The 12,230-nt window shown below is 42.1% G+C and overlaps 1 protein-coding gene across 8 annotated transcripts in view; it reads left to right on the plus strand.

Annotated features, from left to right (window-relative positions):
- The window catches only part of GPM6B (glycoprotein M6B), a 110,281-nt gene that overhangs the window by 79,976 nt on the left and 18,075 nt on the right, over positions 1-12,230 (plus strand). For 4 of the 8 annotated variants that reach the window (XM_054834731.1, XM_054834698.1, XM_054834763.1 and 1 more), the window contains exon 2: positions 4,755-4,874. The exons of the other annotated variants lie outside the window; for them this stretch is intronic. In XM_054834731.1, coding sequence (XP_054690706.1) covers positions 4,755-4,874 — 120 coding nt within the window. The remainder of the gene's footprint in view (positions 1-4,754; positions 4,875-12,230) is intronic. 8 annotated transcript variants of the gene reach the window in all.

The following is a 12,230-nucleotide window of genomic DNA, read 5'->3' on the forward strand; positions in this document are numbered from 1 at the left end:
GTGTATTTAATGTAAGGACCTCCTTAATGTTGTACTCTAATTGTACAGAATAAATACTTGGAGGAAGCTGGGCTTGGACTGCATGCTATATCTATCTACAGGGCTCCCTGTGCTCTGGAGGAGAATTGCTGGAAAGCAATACTGCCCCAGCACCTGGGATGAGCAGCGAGAGCTATTTTCAGTTTTAACACAGTCAGATCTGAACAGTGGTGCCACATAGGTACTGGTTTGTGTTTCCCATCCCTGTGGCAAGTGCGGATGGCCAGCTATTTTGGATTGCAGCGTAGCTGAGACAGTTTACACAAGCTAATGTGCTTTGTGAATATTTACTGATTGATAAATGAAAATGATCGACCTTATTTAGATTTTTAAAGTTTGCTAAATTGTATATAACTGTATAAAATTTTATATTTTAATAGTTATTTTCGTGAATCCCCTGCCTGATTCAGGCAGTGGTACTGCCCAGCTGATGGATTCAGTGTTTATCAGACATTTGTTTCTCTGCGCCCAGATGAGTGGCTGCTGCCCCAGTTTTTTTAATTGGAAATGGAACAACACCCATGTTGATGGAGATAAGAAATAAGTCAGCATTATACTGTGTATCAGCAGCTCTTATCAGAGGAGAACACCATGAGCAAGCTGAAGCAAAATGTTTAACAGATACTTTACAGGGCTGCAGGACAGATTGGATGCATTTTAAAGATGAAGGTTTACAAATTATTACAAATGACAGGGTTTATCTTGCAGGCATTAAATTAAATCAAAACGTGAGGACTGGGCAGGCAGGTTTACTGAGGTGGAATAAATAAGAAAAACGAAATGCCGTTTTGCATCAGCAGTGAAGGATATAGATCCTGATACACATTAACAGAGACAAGAAGTTTCCCTTTTCATTTAACTATGAGAAATACTACCACGTTGCAAAATTAAAAAAAAAGCACAAACCAAAACAAAACCCCAACTGTGGATGACCATGGTGAATTTACCAATTACACATGGGAGAATGGAAGAAAGCCATTCCACTACGATATAGTTTCCTTATATGAATACATATGATGTTCAAATTGTATACGCTGTGCTGAGGAATAATGAAAACCAGCCTGAGCAGCTGTACCCAAGGTTCCTTTTAATTGGCTCTTCCCTACTAATGCGCTCTCGATGAAAGAAGACCTCGTGCTCCAGAATGGCTGTGAGCTTTATTATTTTCATCGTATACGAAGTGATCTTTCCGATTTTAAACTCTAAATAGACAAGTATATGCTAGTCAAAAATAGAAGGAAAATATTTCTCTCGAACGCAACCGTACAACTGTGTGTGGTAGTGTAAATGGAGCTGCTGAAGTGTGACGTGAGAAAGGAGTGAATTAATGTGCAGTTTATTTCACTTTTAGCGAAGTTCTTGTTGCGCAGTGAGCTTACGACATCACAGACAGATGTATTTTTCATTGCAGCAAATTGAAAAAAAAAATGTCTTTTTAATATATGTGTCATGGTTATTAGCTAAAATTTTTAAACGTACTCCCTTAATGTTAGGCTCATGTAGTGATTTCAGAGCTGTCAAGCCATTTAAAGATTTTTAGTATGCTGCGTATTTTTTCCTGTTTCAAGCAGTTTACTGGTGTTTCAGATCCCCTGAAAACAATAACTACTTTAAGTCTCTGAAGAATATGACTGTAGGAAGAGAGGTCCAGCCCAGGGAGAATCTGGGACACACGATAGTCTGGGGATAATAATGTGGCAGGCTTAGTGATTTAGGTTTTAATGAATAGGATTTGGTTTCTAAATAGGAGGGGGTTGAAAAACACTCGGAGAATGTACTCACGCTGGTCTGAACGACCTCATGAAAGCAGAAAACCTAGACATATGTGCCACAGGATATGGTAACGGGAAAGAAACCCAGATGGCACTCTACGTGCACAATGGATTCTGCAGTGGGAGCAAAGGGGCTGAAGAGGGTTGGGGGGAGAGTAACCCCCTTGGTTACTCTGATCTTTCCCCATTTTCTGGCCAGCCCTGCTCCTAATGCAGTATTCATCACCAGATCAGAAATGACCAAAATGATGACCCTCTCTTCGCTCCCGTGGACTGCTTCAACAGATGAACGTCATAACTGTTTGTTTCCTCTAAAAACCGTACGCTAAAGGCAGCAAGCATGAGGATGTCAGGCCCCAGGAATTTGATTACAGGCGTGCAAAATGATTCATCCTGAATGAATATTGAACACCACAGTCACCATCAGTGTGCCTGCATGGTGTGACATGAAAACATTGTCAGTCCTGTAGCTGCTGCGTCCGGGCAGGATCGAGTACAACCTGGCTCAGATGGGAGGCCTCAAGCTGTATGAGCTTGGCTGTGCAGGGAGAGTATTGTAACCTAGACCTGGGAATGCAATTAGCATAGTTAGTTCCTCAAAAAGCAAGAGATAAAGAAGTCATTTAAAACTATTTCCTTTCCTGACTATTTGGGGTACAGTGTTTAATTCACACTTACCACCTGCAGTAGTTGTTATGCCACTGAAGGCTTGTGGGGTTATTGACCTGGTGGTGATTTTTCATGAGTGTGCCTTGGTGGGTGCCAGTGAAGTCACCGAAAGATACCCTTCAACTTCAGAGGTCGTGCAAGGCATGCAGTGAGGGCTACCGAACAGCCATTGCTAAGTAGCTCTTTGCAGAGCAGTGGAAAAATTGCAATTCCTTAAGGAGTTTGAACCATCTCCTAAAGAAGAGAGCCCTGTTACTGCAAAACCAGAAATTACTAATTAAAAAAAACCCAACAACTTCACAGAATATTTTCACTTACAGAAATAACGCTACAAAGTTTACGTGCTATCTCCACGTTTCAGGGTTTGCTGTTTGTCCCACCGCAGACAGTGGTGACTCCACCAGCGTCCCCTCAGGCTAAGGCAGAAAGCCAGCTGCCTGCTCTGAGCAAGGGGGTTTTGTAGCCGTTGCAGGAGAAATCTTGAATTGTGGGTTCAGGCCTGGTAGGATAAAATCCTTTTAGTGCCAAGGGTTTGGTCTAGATGCTGCTGCAATGCAAATGAAGATTTTTTTTTTTTCTTCCCAGAAGTCTTTGCAGTTGGTTATTTTTAATTAAAAAAAAAAATCTGAATCTGTTACCAATGTCAAGTTAAGTAGCTTCAAAAAAACAGGGAGCAAACAGTCGAGAGGGAGAGGGGAGACGGTATGCAGTACTAGCGAGCAATTCTGTTGTTTTCCATTTTGTATCAAATTAAATTATTATGGCGTCTCTTGTGATCTCATAAACAGGATTGTTCCTGTGTAAGCAGAAGGAAATGATATCATCCTGAGCATGCACAGTCATTTTGGAACGATGCCTTCAACACATTTTGAATACGCTTATGTTTGTAAGATGTGGAATTTGGCTTTCCTAAAAGGAAGGATAAGCTGTAAAAAGCAAAATAATACCTTTTAGAAAAAATACACTGCCTGATACCTGCTTGCTGATTTGTGTGCGAGTTACAGAGAGAGGAGAAACACCAAGCCAAAAAGGATCCTTTAGAAAGCCATTGATACTAAGTTTTGTGTCCCAAACCCAAAAGACTGTTTTAGTACTGTAGTTGATTTGCTGGTGTAGGAGATGAACAAATTCTTGTTTCAAACCTCTAGATCCAACATGTGGATTCAAGGCCAAGATTTTTTCTCAATGTATGTGAATGTACCTTTGCCAAACTTCTTGTTGCACCAGCAGCAAAACCATGAGAGAAGGACCAGGTCCAGGATCTTCTTAGCCCCTCACAGGCCAGAAATTTATGGCATTCCTACTCCCCCTGTGCCCCAAAATTTGTCTCTGACCTAGTCTACGGTAGATGAGTTTTCAGCATCATAACCTTTGCTTCCTCCAGCTGCTCAAATGCTGCTGAACTGGATTTATTCTGGCTGGAGATGATGGTTACTTTCTCATTTAGCCACTGCAGGGTGGGACTCTGGTGCCTGTTAAATAAAGATCTGTCTGTGTCACCCTGACAGCCTTGACAAAGCCATAGCAGTGCCGAGGGGGGACATGTAGGTTCAAGAGTGGTTTGATGTTGTTTTGCCAGCAGCCTCTTTCAGGGAGCTTGGAAGCCCTGTGCCGATGAGTGTGCAAGCGGGTCAGGCGTGTTACTGCACGTGGGGTCTCGTTGCTGAACTTCATCTGTCCTCTGAAAAGGCGAGAAGAAGGGTAACTGCTCTCCTTCATTGTAAACCCAGAACAAGTCTGTTTTAACACACTTGGTCCAGATTTTTGGATGTGAGCAGAGCCTATGTGAAATAAAGCCCACGACTTTTTTTTTTTTTTTTTAAAATGTAAAAAGGTAATGGAGCAAACTCGTGTGTTTGCCCTACCTCTGTGTATGACAATAACCATTTTCTTTGACAGATTTAGGATGTTTTAAAAAAACCAAACAGGTAAAGTGGTTTTCCATGACTTTGTCTTCCTTTACTTCTGGAGCCAGAGCTCTTTGCCATGGACAAAGAGAGGGAGATGTGAGAGTGGGTGGGGGGGAAAGGAATAGAGAGTCCTTACCGACTTGTTTAATTCAAATCCTAGGTGGAGTTTTAGCTATTCTTAACGCCTGTGTGTCTCCCTGTCGATGTCCCTCCCAACCCCTCCCTTGGATTGGTAAAGTTATGTTGTTTCAGTTCTGAAACTACAGCATGTTTTTCTGGGCTCTTATTTTTAAAGTTAAATGACTGAAAGTGCTGAACTAAAACTTGCTGGTGACACTGACTTTTTACCACCTGAAATTGGCAGTGATCACCAGACCAGAAATGGAAATTGGCAGGTACCACTGGATGTACAGGAGTTCAAGGCCACACCGGTACCATCATGTGCCAGCATTGAGAGGCAATATTAGTCCTTTGGGGATTCAAGGTAAATAAAGGGCTGGGTGAAAGGGAAATGGAGAGTTCAGAAATGGTAGTAGCATAAATCTAATGCTTTGCACTAGTCCTAACAATTTAAGATAAATGTTCTTCTGTTTTTCTTGTTTTGTTTGTTAAGGCTGTAAGGAGTCTAGTTCTTTCGTATGATTACTTGACATAAATTTAAATTTGGTTGTTCATGCTTGAAGGACAATAAAGTGTGTTGAGGGACACCTCCCTTTTAACTCGGCTGCCCGATAGCTTCAAAACTGTTTACAGATGAGACAGCGTAGTATGATTTTGTATGCAGATGAATCTATCAAACTGATCAGTCACAAATGCAGTAATTGACACTAAAGCAGTGACAGCACATCTCATTTACTAGTTGCCTACAATATGCTTCCTAGACAATATTCCGTGGTATTGTTTGCATTTTTCCCTTGCTAGAAGCAGTAAGTGCGTATGTCAGAGTCTAAAGGAGGATTTCAGCTGAGGCTTTAAAAATGCTTTGGTGATTCCACATGCCTGTCCTTTCAATATCTGGCTTGAGACCTCAAAAAGATCCTATTTTGATTTCCTGAAGCTTCATTTTAAGAGTTTGGGGGGAATTTAGTTTTGAAGCAACTCAGGTACCTGAAATCAAGCACATGATTGATTGCATTGGAAAATTCCAGTCTGACAGAGGGTTAACTCAGTGAAGGATATAAATGCTCAGAGATAGCATTTACAACTAGCTCTACCTAGCAATCCTCTTCTCTTTATGGAGCTGATTGACTGAAGCCTGCTTGACAGCTTGTTTGCTGGAGATGCCTGCCTCCGCATCAGAGACTTTAACAGCAACTGCAGGGAAATATTCACCAAAGCTTGCTGCCTAATCCTTCCCTTTTCCATTATATTTTCACACACAGTTCTTTAGGTCTTTAGGATTCAAATGTTTATGGTTTGGTGTTTTGGGGTTCTTTTGGGGAAGTACTCAAGTTTCAAATCATGATCTCCATCTTCAATATCAATGTTAATTTTGGCCATATTTTATGACAAATTACCTGGGTGACAGACTTGGGGCTACCACAAGACATTCCCAAACTTCAGATCAGTGCACGTGGGATATTTTATACATGGGAGAAATGCTTCAGGAAGGAGTGACAGATTATGAGTGCTGCCTTCCTGGGGAGGAGGACGTGGAGGGAGCAGGCCAGATGCCTGGTTATCAGGATCTTGTGCCTCATCAGCTGTCCCCAGTGATGAGACATGTCCATATGTGCTGGCACAGATGAGCCAGGAGGCAGAGGAGACGCACAGCCTTCTGTCGCAGCAGCCGGAAGTCTGGCACCTAAAATGGTGCTAGAAACCCTTGTTTAGGCCACTGAACCCTATGCAGGCTGTCTTGAGAAGCTTCTGAAATAACATACAGGTAAATGTGGTGCCCGTCATGGAAGAATTGAAGATGAAAGGATTCTTGCTGATGGCAGTAAAAAACCCAAAACACCAACAAAGCCCAGAAATACCATTTCAAGGGAAGGTGCTTTAAATGGCTGCACTTAAAGAAATGAAATGGTTTCTAGGCAGCAATAAAACTGCTCTGAACAGGTCTGGAGTAAGACCAATCTGCCAGTGATGGATTAGCCACAGTGAAAATATTGGTCTTTGCTCCTTTCCCTTAGATGGGAGGGAAAATTTCACTTCAGTCACAAGTCACAGCTGTAACATGCCTCCCCCCAGTACTGGCATACAGCTCCCCACTGCTGGGTGGCATTGGTTAGTGCGTGGAGATAAACTCTCCATTTCTTTGATAAGCCACACTATTTCTTGGGTGCCTTTGCCATGCGAACATTTCTACTTTGTCTCCTTTGTCAGTGTCCGAATGGACATCACTAGGGGAAGCACCTCTGTGGCAGTCCTGGTGGCATCCACCTCTTCTCCCAGGGTTTCCACATACGATGTGATCTGTCCTCCCTCTTCTAAGCTTTAATCTGGCACTTGAGCAGCCTGGCTCAGTGTGGGATATTCACTGCACTGCTGGAGCCAAGACATCCCCACAACACCTGCAAACTTAATGAGCCTTTCAAAACACCTAAAACCATTTTTTCGCAGGAAGCAAAGTACTATCTTTTTCTTTAGTAAGAGAAACTTAACAATGATTGTTTAACATGAGCTTAACTGTAGGCAGTCTTCCAGGCTGGGTAGGCGTTGTTTGCCTTATGGGAATCTTTTTTTTTATTTTTTATTTTTTTTTTCCTCTTAACATGCTTCCCCCAGATGCTAGGAGGTGTTTCAGTTGCTTTGTGAGCACATAAGGGCATGTGAATGAGGAGTATCTCTCTGAAACAGCCTGCTCCCCTACTGAAGCAAGCTTAAATTTTGAAAATGGTGTGGTGAGGACTCAAGTGGGGAAATACCTGCATGAAAGCTGTTGCAGGGCAAAGGACTTCTGCAGTTGTGGTTCAGGTTTCTTACTGCTCCTCTAGTTCCATAGTTGGGTAAATGTTTGGCAAGATCTTGGCAGCTTCATTTATCTCTGAAATGAAGAATTTACCTCCCAAACCTTAGATCCACCAGGCTGAAATCCCCCCACGCGCTGTTTTTGGCCTTCAGCTCTAGGGAGAGAGAGGTTGTGTTTCTGTTTGCTTCTTTGTAGCTAGGGAGGAGTCAACTGGGGAAGTGGTTGGTAGCGGTGGCTGAAATCCTGTGTGGCAAAAGTATTGCTCTCCTGCTGAGTGCTGAAGGCTGATGGAGAGTGAGGTGAGTTACAGCTGCCAGAAGGGTGGAGCTAAGAGTCTCAACTCCCATCTTCCAGGTAAGATACTCACCTTTGATAAAAGTCAAGTCAGCCTTAAAAATGATGTCAGCCAAATACAGGTGGGTCTGGAGGATGACTGAATCAAGGAAACTCAAATGTCCTTACAGAAGGTTTCACAGAACTGCTGAAGTAGCCCGGGGGACTGAAATGCTTAGGTGCTTTTGTACTTCCCCCAGCAAGCTTGTCTGGACCTTCAGGCATTTTGAGTATCTTTGGCAGTCTGCCCATCCCTTCATCTGTCTTACCTCTTTGGCATGAGTTTGTCCGAAATAATCTCCTGGGCTGGCACCTACTGAAGCAGCAGTTCTTGCATGTTGACTCTACTGAGTCTTTCTCCAAGAAGGGAAAAATAGGTGAGGTCAGTGTGACGGCAGAAAGGAGGAATGTCTTTAGACACGTTGAGCAGTGAATTGTTGGTATGTCACCTGAGAGTTACAGCCACAGTTTGGACCAGAGGCTGCCCTTGCTGGTGCAATGTATTTGCACTTTGAGCTCTGCCTGTCCACGAGCCCTTCTACATATTCAGGCTGTGCAAAAGTCCCAAGGGTTATTTTGGATAGTAAAACATGAGGATGAGTCTCCAGGAGGAATAATGTCAAAGTTTATATCAATACTGCTTGAGTTAGTCCTTATATAAGAAGTCTCTTTTAAATCATCTACTTGATTTTTTTCAGCAGAAGTAGCTTACAGCTGAAAAAATATCCATCCTCAAGGATTCCCATATAAACCTGTTTGAAATAAGGCCTTTTCCAAAGTATAAATTCAGTATTTTTCTTCTGCTGTGGTTTCCACTGTTTTGTAGGCCAAAAGTAAAACAGAGAAGATATGAATTAAAATAAACCAAGTTTTGCCTGACCTTTGTCCAAGAGCAGTAAGCCCAGACAAGAGCAATTCTGTAATCGCACTGTCTTATAGGGCAGTGGTGTTCTTCCCATCAGGTCTGACTCCTTGCTCTCACACAGCAAACGCCTGGGATGGGCACTTGCAATAAGCATGGATGGAGTGATTCACTTTTCGTAGATTGCACTGTCTGAAAAAGACACCTTCAGAACACCCGTGAGCTTAATGAGCTGGGAATGATATAGATGGGAAATGTGTGTATTCCAGTACATTCGAAGAAGATAAATTAGATAAGGCCTGTAAAGGACCATTCTGATCATCTGTCCTCACATGAAACAGGCTTGATTCCTGCAGTGGGAATGCTAGGGTTTTTTTCTACAAGTGCTGGTTTGGGCCTGAGATTTGAAGAAAAATGGGCATTATGTTTACTGCTGTCTGTTCTTAGAGTCTTTTCTGTCTCATTTAACAGCATCCAGAAGAGAGAAATCTTGCCTGGGTAAAGCAGCCTTTTCTCCAATTTGAACGTCAGGTTTTCTTTAGTGAAAGGAAAAAAAAAATAGCTGTTTCTGTTGATGAGCATTGATAACCTCTGCAAGGTGGTTTGGTTTTTTTTGTTAAACATGTTAGAAAAAAATGCACATGATTTTAAATCTATGTTTACTGTATTTTTACTGGAGTATTAGGAGCAGCTTATCATCATTACTCATGCAGTACCACAGAGATACTTGGTGCTTTGTGGATTTAAAAAGGGGTCTGCTAATGGTGCTTCCAGGCTGAGATGCTTGTTCTTCGTGTGCACCGGTTCTCCTGGTTTCTCTGCGCCCATTCCAGCACAGGAAGTATGAGCAAGGACTTTTAGTTCCATGCTACACAAGAATATGGAAGCATCTAATGAAGTTTAAAGATGGCAGGCTTAAAACTGATAATGGCCAATAAAGACCTTCTCAGAAGTGGGCAGTATGGCAGTGCTGAAACCAAATATCTGATATATATGTATCAAGAGTATCTGGAGAAGTTGTAATTAATTCTGATAACCTTCAGTAAGGAGCTACTTGTTCTTTGAGGACCCCTGAAATAGTAAAGATTGGGATGAGACTTATTGAGTGAATCAGACTACCCCAGATCTCACTGCATTTCACTTGAATGAAGCGTCTCGTGCTAGCCACTGCGAAGGGTGAGAGCAGTCAGCTTGCTGGATTTCAGGTCCCGCCCTTTGTGGCAGCCCTGATGGCTGTGGTCTCCAAAGAGCACATCTTCTTCATGACAGATACTATGCTGGCTAAGAAGGCTTATTTATTGATTTACAGCTTTCGGAGAGGGTGATGCAAATGCAGGGGGGAGATTACCGATCTAGCTAGACTAAAGTGCCCTCACGTTAAGTTTTCTGGCTGTCATGAAGAGTTCATTTTCAGTATAAGTTAATTTCACAACTTCTGATTTGGAGAGCACAAAAAGGCAAAATTAGGGAAGGTTGAACTTGAAAGGAAGTTTTCTGTGGATGAGCTTTAAGAGGTTTGTGGGAGGAAAATAAAGGATTTTTCTCTATTTGAGCTCATCACTTATTTAGTCTGTTTAATGTACTTAAACCAAAAGTGTGGTGAGTGAGCATTTATTGTAATTAATAACAGAGGTTTAAGCTCTGTGTCATGTTTTGTAAATTGGCATGTTTTAAGATGAACAGGAATAGGTAAGAAAAAGAGCTTCAGCAAAGACTTCCAAGTGATTTAACACACAGCCTTTTTATTTTAGTGCCCCTATTAAAGTGTGGAGAGAAATTTGTCACATGCTTTAAAGTTCCCCTTGTAACAGTAAATGTTTTATCTTATTGTACTGTTGCCACTGACCCTTGGCTGCTGGTGTGGGTGATAGATGTGAGAAGTAAAGTTATCTTACTGCCAGGTACTGGCTTATTCTCACACAGGGAAGAAGGAGATAAATTCCATTTTTCCTTCTGAGGTATTGGTGTATTCCTGCATCCCTCACTGCTTCCCCCGTAGCTGTCAGTCACACTGTAAGGTATGAAAATGTACATCCTAGCATGCATAAGCCATTCAGAATGGAGATTTAAAAAAATACAGTAGGTGGCAGAAAGTAAAATTGGCATTTGCTTCCATTGACATAAAGTTCACTTTCTGACAAAGGTCCGTGGTGGTTTAGTACTCCCGTGGTATTATACACATTTGGTATTGGGTGATCTTCAGCACTGGGGAAATAGGAGGTGAATGTAAAGTATCAAGTTCTCCTCTTACATTTATTTGTGAATTGGGAGTAACGCTCCCAACACCAGGTGCCCGTGGATGTGTAATAATGAGCCTGATTTACATGCGATGTCTGCATTTAAGATGTTCTCTAGTGCTTTTTCTTTCCTTAGGTTTCTTGCAACCTTCTTTTTGTTAAAACAATTCCTCCACGCAATGCTCCCTGAGCTGTGCTGCTGAAGCCAACAGAGATTGTGGTTCTGTGGTGAAACATGCTGTGTAATTTCTACCACATATTAACTGGACAGGTGTCCAACATGCCAAGGTTTCTAAAAATGCGTTACACAATTACAGGAAGTAAGTGATGAGAAAAAAATGGTGCCCATTGCTTCATCTTTCAGAACAGCAAGACAGATTTATGGGAGGGGAAGAAAAGAAGCTTCTCAGGAAAAAAGGAGTGGAAACTAACTCAGAAAACAGCCATGGGAGCCTGGAGATTTAGCTCCCTGAAATAGCAAGCTTTTCAAACCGCCTTTCAGATTTTCTTTGTTTTCTTTCCCTTAGTTTTTTTGTTCCATAGTGACCTTGACTGTGGGATAAATGGTTCGTACCTGAGATACATTTAGGCACTAGTTCAGCCTAGGAGGAGGCTGGGACATTAGAGGACAGGCTGGTTGTCCGGGAGGTGTGGACACTCTTCCCTTACATCATGTTTTCCATCCTTCGCTTTGAGGGACAGCTTTGTGACCATGTGTCTCTCTCAGCTTTACAAGTCTGGGCTTCAAGAGCTGATGTGTGAACTTCCTGGAGCAAGCCCTGGGAATACTCAGGACAGCTACCTGGTCCCATCACATTGTCTTTTGTCAGTTCTGAAGCACAGATTTTGTCATTCCACTCCATCTTGACCTTAGCGGGATGAGTTAGAGTCTGAGAATTGCCTTTTTTCTTCTTCTTCTTTTTTTTTTTTTTTAAGACCGCTTTCCATTAATTCTGCATTTCTGAGTTTAAATCTTAAAGCTGTACTTAATGTACCAAAGAAGGTTTAGCCACACAATTGCCATTTGACATGGGAAATTGAATGGCTAAGCCCCTGCATATATGCAGTAGCCTGTACACTGCTGGGTAGATTGTATAATTGTTCTTCATACATTAAGCAACCAAATTGCCGATTTGTGTACATATGTAGGTTCATCCTTTACCAATTTCCTGTGACTGATAGTTTCTAGGAGATTAAAAGAATAGTCGGTTCCTGTTTTTTCCTCTTCTCTTTATTTTTGTCCTTTAGCAAGAATATTTGTGTGTGTATGTGTGTGTTTAATAGCATTAATTCCCTAGAGAATAATCTCAGTCCTTGTTTTAGCTGGCCTCCTTCTGAGAGTGTGTTAAATCTGTAGCCAAGATCACAGGCAGCTCTGGGCAAATCATTGGGCTGTTATTAACCTGCCTCCATGGCAACTGCTGCTCGCCAGCCTGAGGACAAAAAATGTTTTTATTCAGCTGAGTTGCACAAAAGGTTCTAGTGATGCCTTGC

The sequence above is a fragment of the Grus americana genome, chromosome 1, assembly GCF_028858705.1.
Source record: "Grus americana isolate bGruAme1 chromosome 1, bGruAme1.mat, whole genome shotgun sequence".
Classification (NCBI taxonomy): Eukaryota; Metazoa; Chordata; class Aves; order Gruiformes; family Gruidae; genus Grus; species Grus americana.